General features: G+C 44.3%; 1 protein-coding gene across 1 annotated transcript; it reads right to left on the bottom strand.

The window, feature by feature from the left end:
- Positions 1 to 1545: 1545 nt before the first annotated feature.
- LOC103302189 (nuclear RNA export factor 2-like) lies at positions 1546 to 16839 on the bottom strand. The gene is given in 22 exon segments (XM_054719158.1): positions 1546 to 1590; positions 1746 to 1806; positions 6834 to 7016; positions 7541 to 7613; positions 8282 to 8324; positions 8426 to 8541; positions 8638 to 8696; positions 8817 to 8924; positions 9071 to 9126; positions 9210 to 9278; positions 9740 to 9776; positions 11798 to 11907; positions 12082 to 12189; positions 12308 to 12396; positions 12535 to 12604; positions 12725 to 12805; positions 12903 to 13007; positions 13119 to 13202; positions 13856 to 13942; positions 16630 to 16658; positions 16661 to 16723; positions 16815 to 16839. Coding segments are annotated over 22 exon segments (1701 nt in total).
- Between the last annotated feature and the right edge of the window lie 3914 nt (positions 16840 to 20753).

The raw sequence follows: 20753 nt of genomic DNA, 5'->3' as shown, positions 1-20753 counted from the left end.
AAGGTGTCACATATTTGTCCTCATCCCCCCATTCCCATCCCCCACCCCTCCCCACGGATGGCCCTACCCCCCTGTTGTCCCCAACCATTGGTTAGGCTTGTATGCATGCACACAAGTCCTTTGATCTCTCCCCCCTACCCCCACCCTCCCCTATCCTTTCTCTGAAGCCCGACAGTCCGATCGATGCCTCCTTGTTTCTGGGTCTGTTCTTGTTCATCAGTCTATGTTGTTCATCATTTCCCCTAGATGAGTGAGATCATGTGTTACTAGAAATATTCTTATAAGAACCGAATGTGAGACGAGCAATAATAGTTATGCTGACAGGCAAATGAATCAGTCTGTAGTGAGTTTCTTTCTGGACCAACAGTTCTTTTGAGACCCAATTTCAATGTCCACCAGTTCCTTATGTGTACATGTCGGCACTGACTTTTCAGCTCTGGATGGTGGACAAATGGTGGTAATGCAGGTCCGACTCCCTCTGGTTTGGCCACGCCTGGACCCAGGGGCGCGGCTTCACCCGGACTCAGGAGCGTGCGGCCTCACCCGGACCTGGGACCCAGCATTACCCAGGCCCTGGGGTGTGTGGCCTCACCTGGACCCAGGACCCAGCCTCACCCAGATCCAGGGGCGCATGGCCTCACCCAGACCCGGGATCCAGCTTCACCCGGACCCAGGGGCGCGTGGCCTCACCCGGACCCCGGGGCGCGTGGCCTCTCCCGGACCCAGGGGCACGGCCTCACCCGGACCCGGGACCCAGCCTCACCCGGATCCAGGGGCGCATGGCCTCACCTGGACCCGGGATCCAGCTTCACCCGGACCCAGGGGCGCGTGGCCTCACCCAGACCCCGGGGCGCATGGCCTCACCCAGACCCAGGGGCGTGTGGCCTCCCCCGGACCCGGGATCCAGCATTAATCTACTTTATATCTATGGATTTTCATACTTTGAATGTTTCATATAAGTGGAATAATACATTATATGGTCCTTTGTAACTTATTTCTTTCAGTTAGCGTAATGGTTCATACATGTTGTATTAGGCATTCCTTGCAAAATCCCTTTGTGCCAGGACCCGTGCCTGCTTCTGTGGGCAACTAGGTAAAGCATATGACTAAGTCACACTGTCTCCAAAGGCCAATCTCTGGAAGCACTATGTGTCCATTCTCATTAGTATCTATTGAGAAACTGCCTATGTAGTCAAGCCTGATGTGTCTGCTAGAGACTGCCAGAGTGAATGGGGGAGCTGGGGATGGAGAGGGAAGGGCCTTTCAGTCCTGGACCCATTGCTCATGGTTGGGCACAGGAAGAGAGATCCAAGACACATAACATACAATGTGTAACATCACTCTTTATTATGAAAAAGAAAAAAACACACACAACCACAGTGATCATGAATGGGAAGAATAAATAGAACAAATGGCAGTTCAGGTGGTTAGGTAACTTTGGCTTCTTGGTCAGCCAGGCCTCCAGCCCAAGTCATATGTATGGCTTTAGGCAGCAGAAAAGAGAAATAATGTGGATGAAGACAAAGATGACACCAAGAGGTCTTTTTAAGGGATTTGTTTGAAGACCTCCTCTGGGATCTTGCCCTGAGTCTGGAGAGGAGGAGTCAGGGTGTCAGAAGAGCCAGCTCCCTGTAAATCTATGCTGGTGCCCTGAGTTTTAGTCCAGGGCACCAGCCTCCACCTTCTTGGACTCCCCCGAGGCCCAGAAACATCTATCTTTAACCCACTTGATACCCAGACCTCACCTTGAGCGTAGCGAAGACCTGAGCAGCTTTGATGTAGTCCCACTCATTGTCCTGAAGGCACCTGGAGTGGGAGAAGATCGAGTGATCTCCATCAGTACCACAGTACAGACACACCGACCATGCAATGCCACCACTAAACCTATGCCAGTAAATCTATGCTGGGATACATGTACCAGAATGAGCACTATGTGTAATGAGGAAGAAAGACCTAGTGAAAACCAAAACGTCTGTCACTAGCATTCGTTCCCACTAGAATGAAAAACAGAGATGTTCAAAAGATCAAGGGAGCTTACTATACAGTATATTGATAAAGAAAGATGTTCAAGAAAATAACAAATGTAAATTTTAAAATACAAATTTCCAAATCATTTTAAATTAGTTTATAATGTACACACTGTAGTGTTCATCATTTTAAGGTGAAACATCCACAATTCAGTAATTTTCTAGTATAGTCACAATATTTTGCAATAATCAGAACTCTGAATCTAACACCAAGGCATTCTTATCGCCGTAAATAAAACTCCTTACCCACTAGCAGTCACTCTCTAGTCCCCCATTTCCCCAGACCCTAGTAACCATTAATCTGCTACCTGACTACATGCATTTTCTTATTTGGGTATTTCATGTAAATGGGCTTACCATATATAATACATGGTCTTTTGTGTCTGCCTCTTTCACTTAACATAATAGTATCAAGGTTCATCCATGTTATGACAGGTATCAGAACTTCATTCTATTTTATTATTGAACAATATTCCATTGTGTAGATATACCACATTTTATTTATCCTTTACTAAATTGATGGACATTTAGGTTGTTTCCACATTTTGGCTGTTAAGAATAATGCTGCTGTGAGCCTGGCCAGCATGGCTCAGTGGTTGAGTGTTGACCTCTGAACCAGGTCACAGTTGGATTCCCGAGCACATGCCTGGGTTGTGGGCTCCATCCCTGGTGTGGGGCATGCAGGAGGCAGCCAATCCATGATTCTCTCTCATAATTGATGTTTCTGTCTCTCTCTCCCTCTCCCATCCTCTCTGAAATCAATAAAAATATATTTTGAAAAAAGAAGAATGCTGCTGTGAATATTTGCATACAATTTTTGTGTGAACGTATGTTTTCAATTATCTTGATATATATTCACTAGAGGCCCGATGCATGAAATTCATGCAGAGGTAGGGTCCCTAGGCCTGGCCAGGGATCAGGGCCAATTGGAGCCTTCCAGCTGCTGGCCAGGGCCTCCCTTCCCCAGCTGCCAGATGCCAGCTGGGGCTTTCCTTCATTCTGCACCACCCCCTGGTGGTCAGTGCACATCATAGCAAGCGATAGGTCTCCCAGTTGAACTCCAGTGGGAACAATTTGCATATTAGGCTTTTATATATACTGTATACCAGAGGCCCGGTGCACGAAATTCGTGCACTGTGTGTGTGGGGGTGTCCCTCAGCCCAGTCTGCACCCTCTCTAATCTGGGACATCCCTCTCATAATCCAGGAATGCTGGCTCCCAACTGCTCGCCTGCCTGCCTGCCTGATTGCCCCTAACCATTCCCCTGCCAGCCTGATTGAAGCCTAACTGCTCCCCTGCAGGCCTGGTTATCCCCAACTGCCCTCCCCTGCAGGCCTGGTTGCCCCCAACTGCCCTCCCCTGACGGCCTGATTGCCCACAACTGCCCTCCCCTACCGGCCATCTTGTGGTGGCCATCTTATGACCATATGGGGATGGCCATCTTATGCAAAGGTGTGATGGTCAATTTGCATATTACCTCTTTATTATATAAGATAGATGAGTGGAATTGCTGACTCATAGGGTAAATGCATGTTTAACATTTTAAAAAAATATATTCTATTGATTTTTTTTTTTTTTTTACAGAGAGGAAGGGAGAAGGATAGAGAGTTAGAAACATCAATGAGAAACATTGATCAGCTGCCTCCTGCACACCCCCAACTGGGGATGTGCCCGGAACCAAAGTACATGCCCTTGACTGAAATCGAACTGGGGACCCTTCAGTCTGAAGGCCAATGTTCTATCCACTGGGCCAAACCAGTTAGGGTCATGTTTAACATTTTGAGGACCTTTCAAACTGTTTTCCTTAGTGGCTATAACATTTTCCATTCCCACCAACAAAATATGAGGGTTCCAGTTTTTCCACATTTTTGCCAACATTTATAGCCATCCTAATATGTGTTAAATAGTATCTCATTATATTTTTGTTTTGCATTTTGCAAATGACTAATGATGTTAAGTATCTTTTCATTTGCCTTTTGGTCAGTTTTGGATAAATGTCTATTGAGATCTTTGTTCATTTTATTTTATTTTTGAGATCTTTGTTCATTTTAATTGAGTTATTTGCCTTTTCATTTTTGAATTCTAAGAGGCTTTTTAAATATATATCCTGGATACACATCCCTTGTCAGGTATATGATTTGAAAATATCATCTCTGATTCTGTGTGTTGTCTTTTCATTTTGTTAGTGTCCTTTGATGCAAAATTTTAAGTTTTGATGAAGTACAATTGATTTAATTTTAATTTTTTTGTTTGTGCTTTTAGCATCAGATGTCAGAATCTGTTGCCTAATTCAAGATAAAAAAGAACTTAACCCAATATTTTCTTCTAAGATTTTTATAGTGTTAGCTATAACTTTTGATTTGTATTTGTATATGAGATAGAGGTACAAATTAATTCTTTTGTGAGTGTGTATCCTGTTGTCCCTGAATCAGTTACTGAAAGAACTATTCATTATTCATTGAATATTTTTGCCACCCTGGCTGAAAATCAATTATCCATAATGGTGAGGTGTGTGTGTGTGTGTGTGTGTGTGTGTGTGTGTGTAGATTCTAATTCTATTCCATTGGTCTATATGTCTATCCTTAGCCAGTACCACATGGTATTGATTGCTGTAGCTTTGTACTGTTTCGAAATAGGGAAGTTATGAGTCATCTTTATTCTTTTTGAAGATTATTGTGTCTATTCTGGGTCTACTGCATTTTCCTATGAATTTTAGAATTAACTTATCAGTTGTACAAAGAAACCAGCTGGGATTTTGACATAATTGCATTGAATGTGTATATAAATTTGGGGAGTATTGCAATCTTACTATTAATTCTTCTGATCCAGAAACATGGAATATCTTTCTACTTATTTAGGTCTTTTAAAATTTATTTCAACAATGTTTTGCAAATTTTGTAGTATACATTTTTTGTTAAATTTGTTCTTTAATATGTTATTTTTGATGTTATTATAAATGAAAATGTTTTCCTTTTTTTACTCTTTGTTGTTATATTACATATGTTTCCTTTTTCCTCCCATTGACCACCTCTAGCCCACCCCTTGTCTTCACCATCCTATTGTCTGTGTCCATGGGTAATGCATATATGCATACAAGTTCTTTGGTTGATCTCTTCCTACCTACCCACCCTCCCCTGCCTTCCCTCTGGGGTTTGATAGTCTGTTTCATGCTTCTCAATCTCTGGATCTATTTTGTTCTTCAGTTTATTTTGTTCACTAGATTCTACATATGAGTGAGATCATGTGATACTTATCTTTCTCTGACTGGCTTATTTTGCTTAGCATAATACTCCCGATCCATCCACGCTGTTGCAAATGGTAAGAGTTCTTTCTTTTCTACAGCAGCCTAGTATTCCATTGTGAAAATGTACCACAACTTTTTTTATCCACTCATTTGCTGATGGGCACTTGGGCTGTTTTCAAATCTTACCTATTGTAAATTGTGCTGGTATGAACATAGCATGCATATATTCTGATTGGTGTTTCTGATTTCTTAGGATATATTCCTAGAAGTGGGTCACTGGGTCAAATGGGAGTTCCATTTTAAAATTTTCAAAGAAACTCCATACTGTTTTCCACAGTGTCTGCATCAGTCTGCATTCCCACCTTTTCTCTACATCTTGCCAACACTTGTTGTTTGTTGATGATAACCATTCTGACAGGTGTGAGGTGATAGCACATTGTCATTTTAATTTGCATCTGTGATTAGTGACTTAGAGTATTTTTTCATATGTCTCTTGGCCTTCTGTCTGTCCACTTTAGAGAAGTATATATTTAGGTCCTTTGCCCATTTTAAAATAGGATTGTTTTCCTTTTGTTAAGTTGTATGAGTACTCTATATATTTTGGAGATTAACCCCTTATCGGATTGTTCATTACTGGTGTACAGAAATATAACTGATTTTTATGTATTGATCTTCTATCCTGAAATCATGCTGAACTTGCTTATTAATTATAAAATTTTAATGTTTTCCTTAGGATTATATACTGTATATACAAGTTCATGTCATCTGAACAATATATTTTTAAAAATAATTTACATACTAGAGGCCCGGTGCATGAAACCTGGTGGGGAGGGATTCCTCAGCCCAGCCTAAACCCTCTTGCAGTCCAGGAGCCCTTGGGGGATGTCCCTGGGGGTAGTGGGCCTAAGATGGCAGTTGGACATCCTTAGCACTGCCACGGAAGTGGGAGAGGCTCCCGCCACCACTATTGTACTCACCAGTCGTGAGCCTGGCTTCTGGCTGAGTGGGGCTCCCCCTGTGAGATCAGGCTGAAACCAGCTCTCCGACATCCCCCGAGGTGTCTCGGATTGCGAGAGGGTGCAGGCCAGGCTGAGGGACCACAGCAGTGCAAGATCGGGGCCAGGGAGAGACACGGGAGGTTGGCCAGCTGGGGAGGGACCACAGGAGGGCTCCAGGGAGTATCCGGCCCTTCTCGCTCAGCCGGCCGCTCTCACTCAGCCGGCCCATCTGGCTCATTGGGCTGGACCCCAGCAGCAAGCTAACCTACTGGTCAGAGCGTCTGCCCCCTGGTGGTCAGTGCACATCATAGCAAATGGTTGAGCGGCCTTAGAGTATCATTAGCATATTACACTTTGATTGGTTGAACTGCTGGCTGGTCAACTGGACACTTAGCATATTAAGCTTTTATTATATAGGATATCAAAATAAAATTAATATACATGCTTTATGAGCTCTTTTTGAAAGCACATCCAAATAATTATTTTTACAAATTAACAAGTTACCATTATCCATTCCTTTGCCCTCCCAGCTCTCTCTTATTCCCATAGATTCCCAGCACTCACTTCTGAGACCACTGGAGGCTTATCCCAGACTGGGTGGAGAAAACCTGCACCATTTCTTGCTGTTCCTGGGACAGGGTAGACAGGGAGCTAAAGGTGGGTGTAGGTACTGGAATGGAGAGTGCACTTTGGGTTTCTTCTATCCTGGCATTCCCCACAGTCAATATATCGTTCACGATGCACATACTGGAAGAAAGATGGGCCCTCAGACTCCCAAAAATGATCCTGCCCCCACTGCCACTCAGAAACCAGTTTCCTTCTATACCCCAACTGTGCCTGCCCCCCAGATTCCTTGCCTGGTACCTCTGCCTCTCCTACTAACTCACCTTTGAATAGATTGATTTATGATTCTGAGGACCAGTTTCACTCAGTTTTTAGATTTAGTACTAATGCATTTACCCTTTACAGCAGCCCAAGGAATGGATGCTCTAATTCCCATTTTCAGAAGGGGACAATGAGTCACTAAGGTCTTACATCTTCACCAAAGTCACTCTAGTCTGCTATTGAGTATTGAGATCAGAAAAGAATATGGTATTCTGATTCCAGAGCTCACAGTCTTAACCACTAACCTATACCTTTCTTTGGATCTACCTGTTGGCTTTCCACAATACTGAGAAAAGTTCCAGGCTGCACCACCATATTCCTACACCACGGGAATTAGGCTGGGATGGGTGTTCATTCCCATGTTGTACCCACAACACAGCACTTACCTGGAATTGCTGCCAGAAGACAAGATGAAGGTCCGGGTGAAGGCATGGACAGACCCTTGAGACTTTCCTTCCACTTCAATAACAACAAAAAAGTAACCCCTCTTAGAGTTGTACATACTTTTCACACAAGCAGCATTCCCCAATCAGGGACTTAACCGATACTCTTGCAGCACCCTGATGGGAACCAGATCAGGACAGTATTTCACTGTGACTCAGGAGGGAGTTTCAAGGACTGAGAAGACAACAATAGAGATAATCAACTCCCAGTAATAGGACCCCTAACGTGTCACATCTTCTGAAAAACACATGTTCACTTGATTCACTTTTTAAAGCATTCCTAGAAAAGGATATTACTAGCCCATTTTGCAAATGAGAAAATGGAACCGTCTGATATTGGGTCCTATGTCACAGAGTAAAGAACTGAGATGAAAGCTATAAAACTCTACAGGTTGAGTCTCTAATATCTAAGCTGTGTTGAGATAAAAAGGCATGGATGCATGTCAGAACACAATAGGTTGGGGGCAAGGTAGGTGTGGGAGAAAGGGAAGGGAAGGGGAGGGGGAAAGAAAGGAAAGGGGAAGGAAGGGAAGGGAAGAGAAGGAAAGAGAAGGGAAGGGAAGAGAAGGAAAGAGAAGGGAAGGGAAGGGAGTAACCTGGGAAGCAGGGGAAAGTTTGGGAGTAAGTCCAGTTAGGGAAAGAGAGTAGTGGGGGATCTGGGGAGTGAACTCTACATACACTCACCTTCCTTAAAAACCCCACTGACAGAAAAACAGAGCATAATTTCCTGAAAGGAGAGAATAGTTATTAGGGCTCTCAGTATCCTTCTAAACCTCCTACCCACCTCTGACTTTCTTGGTCTGCAGGAGAGAGAAAACAGGTGCTCACCGTGTGGGCCCACAGGTCTACCACATAGGAGTTAAGGTCATGCTGAGTTTTGGGGAACACACAGAGGGAGTTCACAATCTCACACTTTGTATGTTTCAGTAGCTGAACCCGCAGGTCTGTGGAGGAACGAGAAGGGAGGGTTGGGCCCTTGGCTACTATGATTGCCCCCTTTACACCCCCTTTCCTATACTGATTTCATATCATGCAATTACCAGAATCCTTGACTTCCTTCATATTCCTGTTATCCTTTAAGTACTTGCACAAGCTGCTTCTAGGGGAAAAAGAGAAACAGGAAGTGGTGGTCCAGACAGGGTAGGTGTTTCCAAGAGCTGGTCTATGTCTGCTGGGGAGCAACATGGCCCAGGATCAGAGTCTGAGCTGTGATACTCACAGGGCTGGGTCTTCGGAGTTGAAGGCAACAGTCAGGGAGAAGCAGGCCTCCTCGTGGTAAGCGCTGAGGAGACTCTCTCGGTCTTCAGAATCATAAATCAAGTAATATCTGTGGGGGAAAGGGGAACAGGCTCTCTCTCAGATTTGGGCTCACCAAGGGGCCTTGAAAGCTTCTATTAACCCACGAGCAGACCTGTGTTGTGTAGCCTTTCCTGTCCCAGTCCTCCTTTGCTTCATGATCCCAGGGATACTTACTGAAGCAGGAATTGAAAGACTAGATTCTTTAGGGTCTGAGGTCCTTTAAAGCTTTCCTGGAATCAAAAGACGACTTCAAAATATGTAGGTAGACAAAGCATCCCTTGTTACACCCCAATCATGCTTGATCTGTTCTCACCTTACAGGGTTTTATTATGTCCATGTCTACAATGTCAATTACAGTTGGTGGAGGTAAATCCTGGCCATCCTGAAGAAGGGAGGAATAAGTTAGCAGTATAGGGAGGTGGTCCTGGGTGATTAAGGGAAAGGATGGACGCAGGAAATGGTGAAGATCAGAGGTCAAGGGTGAAAAGGACCTGGAAATTCCATGGGCAAGATTCCAGTGGGTGTCTGCATCATGAGGTTCTGGAAGTCTCTACTGTTTTATTCAACGTGTGTGTGTGTGTGTGTGTGTGTGTGTGTGTGTGTGTGTTTCTCCCTCTTTCACTTTTCCTCCCTCCTGCCCTCGTTCCCTCTCTCCCTGGCTCTCTTTCTCTCTGTGTGTGTATACAGTTTTGCAGAGATATTCATGTCTTTTTTAGAAATCCATGTCCCCCACAATGGAGAAGGCTCTGATGCAAACATGTAATCTAAGCAAGACACAAAGGGCTTGAGGGCAGGTGTGGAGGTTGTCAATGTAAGTAAGAGATGATGAATGTAGGCACTTACCAAGCGTAACAACTTGGGGAAGTATTTCCTGATGGCGCTGTCCAAATGCAAAAAGAAAGAAGTGGTTGATAGTTTGGGTTGCAATGCTTCCATTTACTTAAAACACTGATGTAATGAACAGAGACGGGTGTTCTGCCCACCCAGAATCCCCTTTGCCCGCCTCAGCCTCACATTTCAAGGCTTCTGGGTCTACTTCCCTGCCGAGCACTGACCATCTGCCATATGGAATCTCTGAAACACAGTCTCCTCACCTCTCTCCACACCTTCACATTCATATTACCTCCCTTCTTTCCTGCATCCCTCACCTTTTCCCTCTATCCCTCCCTCCCTCTCCATCCTCCTGGTTAACTCCTGCCTAGAAGGCCCTGCCTCCTTCCTCAGTGCCACAACCCTCAGCATTTGGATTCCAGACTCCAGAGCTCCTTCTCCCTCCCTGCCTCCCTTTCCTTCTTCCAGGCCACCACTGATGGCTCCAGAGAGAAGAGGGAATGGAGTGGGGGCCCAGGGCTCTGCCACCTCACTGGGGATCCAGCATCCTGCCATGAACAGGACATGCCCCAGGGATGGCCCAGGACCCTAGGGCAAGGGGGTGATGGAGGGAGGGATTAGGAGACAGGGAGTGGAAGGGAGAAGGATGAAGACAGAAAGAGTGAAAATAGGAGCAGAGATTGGGAAGACACAGAAGAGTAGAGGCACAGGATAAAGAGAAAAGTAAAGGGAAGGGAAAGAAGCTCTGCCCTGGCAGTGGGGGTGGGTCAGGGAAGAAGAGAGAAGAAAAGGGACATGGCTCCCCTGCAGCAGCCCTTTCCTTCATCTGCCCCTGGCTGGCCCTGGGTCTCCAGGTAGGAATGGAAAACATGCACCTGTTGGCCTGAGGGCCAGAAGATGCTGGCTGAGCCTTTGTCACCTATGAGAGATTAATATGAACTGGGCATGGGAAACACAGCAGCCATGGGATCAGGAGACCTTTCCAGAAGGGTCAGGCCCCAGCTGAACTTAGGGTTGGGGGTCTGTGGCCCCATCTTGTGATCACCACCTTCTCTCCTCATGGCCCCTGTGCACCTGTACCTGTCTTAGTTGGTTCCCTGCCTAAGGAATCCTATTCATATCATATTACCCAGGGCTCCTCTGAATGATTAGGCAGGAAGTGTGGAGGAAGGGGTCGTGTCCTTGAGAGGACTTTCTTTCTCAACCCTCTCTGCCCTCAGCTTTCCACTGCTTCTTCAAGAGGCCCTCTGCTAATTTCTGGCCCTTTATCTAGGGAACTCTGGATTCTCCCAAGGAGAGCCCAGCTCCTGGCATTGGGCCAGAGGAATGGATGCCATGACAGCAGCCCTCTGTGGGAATTGGCAACAGCATGGGGTGGGAAAGTCCTCATGTCAGTGTGGGATTGTAGAAGGTTCTTCCCAGAATAGGATAGGGATACTCTATATCATCTAAGAAGCAAGAAGCCCTGTCTGAACATGAGGCCCTGGGCTAGAAGATCCTTCTTAATGCAAGGAACCAGCATCTGTCTCAAGACTGGACACCCTTGGTTCTTGTGATGAAGGAGAGTCCTGTTTCCTGGAGCACACTCTTGGGAGGGCATGCTAGAGAATGGTGGGTGCAGAGAAGTGGAAAACAAACTCCACATGAGGTGATCAGGTCAGAGAAAGGAAAGGAGACTTTTTAAAATATATATATTTTATTGATTTTTTTTTACAGAGAGGAAGGGAGAGGGATAGAGAGTTAGAAACATCGATCAGCTGCCTCCTGCACACTCCCTACTGGGTATGTGCCCGCAACCAAGGTACATGCCCTTGACCGGAATCGAACCCGGGACCCTTCAGTCCACAGGCCGACGCTCTATCCACTGAGCCGAACCGGTTATGGCAGGAAAGGAGACTTCCAAGCTCAGGTGAGAGTTGCATACAATGAGAAATAAGAGGGCAGGGCCTGTGGTCCTCCCAGAGGACTAGAGGTTCTATGTCTTGCAGAGGGACAGAGTCAGGGATAATTTGGTTCTTAGGGGGTGGAGGAAAGATCTCTCCGAAAAAGGGTAACAATGGTTTCACCAACCTTATGTAAGTGGGCTGGTTTGGGAAGGTACTGCACAAGGGGTTCCCTTCCAGCCACAGCTCTTCGAGCTTCAGCCCTTTTATCTTGTCCAACTCCCAGGCTGACTTTAGCTGAGAAATATGGGGGAAATTGGAAAAGAAATATCAGGAAAAGAGTACATCTGGGCTCCTGCACCCACAACCCCCTCTCTCTCCCACAGGTACTTTTGCATCCCTCCTGTCATCACTCTGATGACCACTACCACCCATTCTCAACCCAACTTTGACCTGGCTCCCTCTTCTCACCTGATTTTTTGCAAGGTTCAGGATCTTGATTGTGGGGGCAATCTGCATAATCTCAGACAGGCCATCCAGCTGGCACAGTTTGTTCTTACATAAATTCAGGGACAACAGCTTTGGGGAAGAAGAGTTAGAGTGATGTTTACCATCTAGGACCTGAGAGACAAATCTGCCCACTGTCCCATCTGTTCCACCCCCTACTGTAACACCAGCACTGGGTCTAAGGCCTCACCTCAGGGAAATCCTTTTTGATGATCTGCAAGGTGGCAGCCATGCAGTTTCTTCGATTTAGGATTATAATAATATCATGGCCCAGTAAGTCTTCAGGGAACCAAGAGTAGGGAATCAGAAGGTTGAGGGTTCCAGGACCAGCACCTCCCTCATTACCATTTCTAGGTCTCCCTCTCAGGCAGATTCCTCTGTCTTCACCTCCCCTAGAATTACTAATATTAGCTGTACCTGGGTCAAAGCGGAGCTTATGAAGGTCAAGAGCTTTCTGAGAAACATCATAACGTTTGCTTATGGTCAGCTGCAGAGGGAGATGAAGAGAGCTGCTATGAGGTTATTGTGGTGATAGGGAAATTGGGGACTGAAGGAGGAAGACGTGGGTCTGAGTGTGGGCACACAACATGCCTTATGTCTACATTACCTTTAGCTGCTCCATTTTTTCTGGCTCCAACTTATTGCACACAGAGTAGGGTACAGAAGAACTATTAACAAAGACAAATATCTGCAAGAAGAAGAGGTGGGATAAGCACCCGAAACTCTAATACCAAAGAAGGTTAGTAGCCTCTGGCCTGTGTTCAGAGAGTATCTTCAACATATACCTTTTGGTTCTCCTCATCACAAATCTTGCAGTTTATATCCTTCAATGCAGAGGCAGCACTAGCATCCTGGACAAAGAAGTGGGCCAGGTGTTTAACATAGTGGAACTACATGGATTAAAAGCAACAGCAATAATGTCAGTGGCCTCTGGCCCTAGCTGATCCACATCTCTCCCCCCTTCCCTGAGCCTCCTCATCTGGCTTTACCATCCCTCTTACATCCACTGGAGTGAAGGGGACACTGCAATGGCTCTGGATTGAATTCATTAGCCATGTCCTGTCATATTTTATCCCATAAGGGACCTAAGGATGAGACAAGGGGAAGGGGTGGGAGAGAGGAGAGACAACATGGAAATAAGGCTAGAGAATAGCCCAACATAGTGTTTCATTCTGACCTCCTACCAAACTTTAAAAGACTTTAAAGTAGGGACCATTAACATGACTTCAACGTGTTTTTATTTATTTATTTATTTTTTGTTGTTGTTTTTTTTTGCCAGATGGATTTTCTAATTATCCTTTTTCTCTATTCCAATATTTACCTTCCAAATAATCAAATTTAGATGCTTAAAATGAGCTTCCTTTAATAAGGCTCCAGGGAAGATCCTACCTATTAAAGACCCTACCTGTCTCTCTGATAAAACACACACACACACACACACACACACACACACACACACACAACAAAAAAAAAAAAAAAAAAACCTTTAGAAAATCAAATGGAGACATCTAGTGAGGAGTTGCTCCATCTCCTTGGCAGTAGTTTCTACCTTTGCCTGTAGTTGACCTTCCTTCAGTCACTCTGTTCCCTTTTTACTGCTTCTCTGAACCTGACCTTTGGATAATCAAAGATGTTAATTCCTCCTGATCTTAAAGTTCCTAGCATCTTTATATGAGATCAACACAACTCCCCTTGATCTGCCTCTTACACATTTCTTGCATTTTGTCAGGATACTCACTGTGACCTTGAACCAGTCCCCCAGGGTTCCATCCTGTGTGTTTTCCATTTGTCTTTCTGGAGTTCTATCTTGGTATGCTTTAATCCACTTCACACCAATATTGTTAGGGTGGAAGTTAGAGAGGGTTCTGTAGGGAAGTATATAGAAGTAAGTGTTCAGATATGTATAGAAATGCTAAAAAGTTTCCTATATGTGCTCACCTCAATTATAACAGGTCTACAATTGGGAATGTTCAACCATTATTCCAGTTTTATCACTCTTCACTTTTACAGCAAGAAAAGAAAAAGAAGAGAGAGAAACCAAGATGGCGGCATAGGTAAACAACTGAACTTGCTGCCTTGCACAACCACTTCAAAACTACAACTAAAAGACAAAATGGATATCATCCAGAACCACGGGAAGGCTGGCTGAGTGGAAATTATACAACTAGAAGAAAAGAGAAAAGCGCACTGAGACTCGGAGGGGGTGCAAAGGAGCAGAAGTGAAGTGTGGAGGTACGGAGGCTCGCATGGAAAAGGGCTGGCAACTGAGTACGCTGTTGTCTTTTTCAATCGGGCAGGAGACACAAGCTCCTGACTGCTCTGAACTCCAGTTCCGGGCAGGACTCTGGGTACCCAGACTCATACAGGGAGAAACTGGACTGTCTGGCATTGGGCCGGAACACAAGGGCGGCTTTTTCTCAGAGGTGCTTGCAGCAATCATTGTTCCTGCACGGTGCTGTGGGACACAGAGAGCCAGGGACCTCATCGGGGCAGGGCTGATGGTCAGCCATTGCTGTTTGCTCCGCCCTGGTGATTCCCTGAGACCCCGCCCCACCCAATTTACAAACCCACCCAAGCTGTGCGCAGAGGCTTTTGCATATGAATGGCCTGGCCCTTTGCAATCTAAAACCTAACATACTGCAGCTGGGTCAGAGATCCTCAGAGCCCCCAAAAGAAGGCCCAAAGCTGGACAGCAGCTTGCATTGCTTCACAGCTGGGCCTCATCTGGGCACCTTCAAACCCAAAACAAAGAGGAGGAATCTGAAGATCTCTCTGTAGCTCCTGCTGGGTGGCCTCAGGCAGTGGCTGACTTTGCACCTCCTTGGAGATCTAAGAGCCAGAGTACCCAGTGGTCAGAGTGAGACCATCCAGATTACAACTCTTCACATCCATAGGAGGCACACTCAGGGGGAAGACTCAGTGAGTGTCAAAGCCCCACTGAAGCAAGTCTTGCCCCATAAGGGTGTCTCCAGCAAAGAAGTTCTCCCATCGTAGACACAACTGATCCTCAGAGCCAATTGGCCTGGAGGTCAATTCCTCCCAGTGATACCAATAACAATCAAGGCGTAACGACAACAAGACTGTGCACACAGCCCACAAAGGAGTGCATCAAGGGACTCCACCTCAGGTAATTGGGGAGGCTGAGCCACTGGGCCCTATAGGACACCTAGCACACAAAGCCACGCTATCAACACAGGGAAGCAGCCAAAATGCGGAGACAAAGAAACAGGTCACAAATGACAGAAATGGAGGAAAGCAAACTACTGGATATAAAGTTCAAAGCCACTGTTATATAGTTACTCAAGAATCTTCTAGAAACCTCTGAGAAATTTAGTGAGACCCTTAAGGATATGAAAAAGGACCAACTAGAAATTAAGCATACACTGACTGAAATAAAGAATAATATACAGAGATCCAACAGCAGACTAGAGGATCCCAAGAATCAAGTCAAATATTTGAAATACGAAGAAGCAAATAACACCCAACCAGAAACAAAAAAAGAATCCAAAAATATGAAGATAGTGTAAGGAGCCTCTGGGACAACTTCAAGTGTACCAACATCCAAATTATGGGGGTGCCAGAAGAAGAAATAGAGCAAGATATTGAAAACCTATTTGAAGAAATAATGACAGAAAACTTCCCCTACCTGGTGAAAGAACTAGACTTACAAGTCCAGGAAGTGCAGAGAACCCCAAATAAAAGAAATCCAAAGAGCACCACACCAAGACACATCATAATTAAAATGCCAAGGGCAAAAGACAGAATCTTAAAAGCAGCAAGGGAAAAACAGTTACCTACAAGGGAGTACCCATATGACTATCAGATGATTTCTCAACAGAAACTATGCAGGCCAGACGGGAGTGGCAAGAAATATTCAAAGTAATGAATAGCAAGAACCTACAACCAAGATTACTCTACCTAGCAAAGCTATCATTTAGAATTGAAGGTCAGATAAAGAGCTTCACAGATAAGAAAAAGCTAAAAGAGTTCATCACCGCCAAACCAGTATTATATGAAATGCTGAAAGGTATTCTTTAAGAAGAGGAAGAAGAAGGTATAGATAAAAATTATGAATAACAAAGTGACAACAAATACGTATCTATCAACAAGTGAATCTAAAAATCAAGTGAATAAAAAATCTGATGAACAGAATAAACTGGTGAATATAATAGAATCAGGGGCATAGAAAAGGAGTGGACTGACAATTCATGGGGGGAAGGGGGTGTGGGGGGAAGAGACTAGACAAAAATCATACACCTATGGATGAGGACAGTGGGGGGGGAGGGTAAGGACAGAGGGTGGGGTGGGAACTGGGTGGAGGGGAGCTATGGGGGGAAAAATAGGAATAACTGTAATAATCTGAACAATAAAGATTTATTTAAAAAAAAGAAAATAAAAAGAAGACCATGGAGAGTGAAAGAGTTGCATAGTCCTAGGTGCTGCTACATGCAAACCAGGCTATCTGAATAGTTACTGTCATATTTGAGGGTCCTTCTGGGAACCCCTCATTGCCTTGTTTCCATCATCCTCCTGAAGGTGAAAGGCTGATGCTCATACCTACCATATTCATAATGAAGTTTCCCCAAAATTATGGAAAAATACCAACCTTTATTTTTCCTTGCAGAGAACTACTGCTATTATTGTAATTTGAAATTGAGAACAAAAATAAATTTGAAGACACATCAGTGGTCACGTACCGTGTACTACATCTTGGCCTAACATTATCGTAGGGAGGCCAAGTGTCAACCTGCCTGAGTGGAATAATCACACAAACCCCAGAAAGAAAATGCCTCTACCCCTCTAGATTTGAAAGTCTTACTCAAAAGATGGTATAATCAGAAAAGAAATCTTCAAGTAGGGAGTAACTGTAGAACCGTTTAGAAAACGAGACAGGATTTATAAAGAATAAAAGTATTAACATACATGGGCTATACACTAGGAAGGCATATGAACTTTGCCTTCTATCAGGACTCTCTAATCTATTAACCCTGCCACAACCTGGGAAGCAAACTCATACCTTCAAAATATAATCAGATACAAAATTTATTTCATGACTAATTAGCAAGCTGTACATTCTTTTTCAGTACAGTCCAAACTTCAATGTCAGATGAGACTGATGTAACAGCTTCCTAAACTGTCCCCCTCCGTCCAGCCTTGCTCTCAAAAATACTTTGAAATATCATAAGTAAGCTTCCTTTTTGTTCATCTGGAAATAGATATAGATAGCAATATGGTTAGAGAACACACTCTGGAGAGATCCAAGATGGCTGCTGATGGGACTGCAAGCTGCAAGATAGTGTGTGAGTGAAAGAACGAAAGGAGAGTGTGTGGATGTGTGGTAGTGTCTGTATTTGTTAGTGAGGGACAGTTATATTCCAAGGAATTGTTGGGGACTGCCAGACCAGGCTCACCTGGCCAGGCAGCCTCTACTGCTGCTGAAATCTCTCCGAGAGCAGCTAGCTCTGCCACGGAAACCGTGCCATCTTGAAGGGGAGAGTGGCAGTGATCTGAAGCCCAGCCTTACCTTCAACAGGGAACCTCGGATATCTCCCAGGATCCTACAACCACAACCCCCAGGGATGAGCTTCCCCAGCTACGAATCCAGGAACACCAAAACTCCAGCCTCTCCGACCCCGGGGGCCTAGAAAGTCTGTCCAGAAGGAGACAAAGAAGCGCAAATACGTGGACAAGCCCTGCGCCTTATCACAGAGCGGAGAGAAGGAACAGCTGAATCGATTAATATCCACCTGGAACTGGCAAATTAAACACAGGTCAGATATCGCCTAGGGCAGTGGTCGGCAAACTCATTAGTCAACAGAGCCAAATATCAACAGTACAACGATTGAAAAATTTTTTTAATGTATTTTATTGATTTTTTACAGAGAGGAAAGGAGGGAGATAGAGTTAGAAACATCGATGAGAGAGCAACATCGATCAGCTGCCTCCTGCACACCCCCCACTGGGGATGTGCCCACAACCAACGTACATGCCCTTGACCGGAATCGAACCCGGTACCTTTCAGTCCTTAGGCTGACGCTCTATCCACTGAACCAAACCTGTTTCGGCCTATTGAAATTTCTTTTGAGAGCCAAATTTTTTAAACTTAAACCTCTTCTAATGCCACTTCTTCAAAATAGACTCGCTCAGGCCATGGTATTTTGTGGAAGAGCCACACTCAAGGGGCCAAAGAGCCGCAGTTTGCCGACCAGGGGCCTAGGGAAAGGTGTGATCTGGGATCCAGGCTGGAGGGAGAAACGTGAGCAAAATGCACGTGAAATGTGCGCAGCTGGAACTAAAGTCTCAGAGGAAGACTGAGCCCCACAAAATCTGTGGCTGCTGGGGCCAGTGAAGCCCTCGAATGTGGAAGGGAGTCCACAGGGATGCTGGCAGAAAGGCACTACAGCAATTAACCCATATCAGGGCTGGGCCCAGAAAAGCAGCCTGAAATTCTACCAGTATATAAGCTGTGGAGTGCCAGGGAGAAAAGATGCGAATCTGTGTGTGTCCAGTGGCTTTTTCTTTTTAAATCCTTGCTTTTGATTGCTAAGTCCAGTATATAGGATCTTCCAATTAAAAAACACTCGCCAAGACTGCAGGGGAAAGCTGTTTTTGTGGAACCTGGGGTTCAGAGTGGGGAAAGACTAGCAGAAAACCAGCTCTAGGGCAGTCTATCCCCCCAACCCGATATTGAGTGCTGCAGGGAAAGCAATCTAATCATTGGGTAGGGGAGGGGCCTTTTAGCACCGGATATCAATACAGAAACACTGCCAACCAGGGGTTGTATCAGAAATTGACTCTTGTGTACATACAACTAAAGGCAAGCTGAGAAACAAAGAGCTCTTGACTGCTTGAAAACAGGGTTGTGGTTTATGACACAGAGGAGCGGTGGAGTGCAGGGAACTTCAATAATGTGCTGTCTACCTGACAGGAAACAGACCTGCCAAGCAGAACAGTAGAGGAAGTGAATGACCTTCACTACTTCACATTTTTATTTTTTATCTTTTACTTGAGAAATTGTTTTTCTCACTTGATTTTACTTTTATATTTTTAATTATTATTACTACTACTATTATTTTACCTTTTTTAAGTTTTCTTTTATTTTTTATTTATTTAATTTTATTTTGGGATTAGTGTTCTACATTCTATTTTTATTTTTCCTTTAGCATTATTTTACTCTATCTCAATTTTTCCTTTATGCCAATGCTCTCTTCCTCACATTCCCCTTTTTTCCTGTTTCTCTTACCCTGTTTCTGCTTTAGTTTTTCTCTATCCTCTTTACTCACTGTTAAAAATTGATCTTACTCATATACCTAATTTCTGCTCCCCTGCTCCAAGTCCATACACACTTCTCTCTTCTCTTTCCTCACTATCCAAAATTTTTTTCTTCCTTTTTAAATTTTTTTTTTTGCCTTTTTCTTTCTATCTGTCTTGTTGTTTGACTTTTGATTAGTTTGGTTTTTATTGCTTGTTTGTTTTTGTTCTTTTTTTTTTTTTTTTTACTTCTGTTTCTCCTCTCCTCACTTGTTCTCTTCTCCTAATAGCTTACCTAATTCCAATTACAAACTCAGGCCTATCTACTCTCTATTCTCCATTTTCAATAGTAAATGAATACATTGATTAAAGAAGGATAAAAGATTTTTTTATGTGTGTGTGTGTATCTTAATAATAAAAGGCTTGTGGCCGTAATGCCATAATGACCAACAACTGCATGGGGAAATACAGAGAACTGGCTGAATGGCAGCAGTGGCCGGAGTGAAGCAGCCCAGGTCCCAGGTGCTTGGCAACAGCGGACAGAGAGAAGCAGCCCAGGTCCCGGGTGCCTGGTGGCCAGTGGGTGGGCAAGTGGGCTCCGTGAGGTGGGCACGATGAGGCATGCACGGTTCGGCAGGGCCACACGATTTCGCGTGCTGGGCTTCTAGTATGTACATGTATATGTATATGTATATGTATAAATTTTCTTTTGTATATATACTTTAATATATAAATTCATATACATACTTTTCTTTTTTGTTTATAGTTTTTTATTTTTCTTATACACTCATTCTCTATCTACATCCTCTATATTGAATTGTGGCTATCTCCCCATTCATCCAATTACTTGACCTTACCTTCTGGAAATAAGCTCTGCTTCCTCAGATTCATCTGGGTGTTTGTTGTTTGGGGGTTTGTAGTTTATATATGTTGGATTAGTTGTTGTTTGTAGTTTGCATTCACCTCTGGGTGTTTGTTGTTTGCATTTTTTTAAACCATTTATTATTTTGAAAAATTAAAATGTTCAGGAAATAGTATGATACATTTATGTATATATTCTTCACTTAAATTCACCAATTAACATTTTGTGACATTTATTTCCATTCTCTGTCTCTCTGTCTCTCTTTGTTTTTGTGGGTTTTTTTTAAGTTTCTTTTTTTATTGTTTAAAGAATTACATATAGTAGCACATATATCTCCTTTTTCCCCATTGACCTTCCCCCAGCATCCCCGACCCCCTGTCGCATGCCCTCATCCCACCTCCCCAGTGTCTTGTGTCCATTGGTTGCGCTTATATGCGTGCATACATGTCCTTTGTTTGATCTCTTTCCCCCCTCCACAACACTTCCCTGCTTTCCCGCTTTACTTTGACACTCTGTTCGGTGC

This window comes from Eptesicus fuscus, chromosome 1 (genome assembly GCF_027574615.1).
Source record: "Eptesicus fuscus isolate TK198812 chromosome 1, DD_ASM_mEF_20220401, whole genome shotgun sequence".
NCBI classification, from domain to species: domain Eukaryota; kingdom Metazoa; phylum Chordata; class Mammalia; order Chiroptera; family Vespertilionidae; genus Eptesicus; species Eptesicus fuscus.
This window is presented reverse-complemented; position numbering and strand designations above follow the sequence as displayed.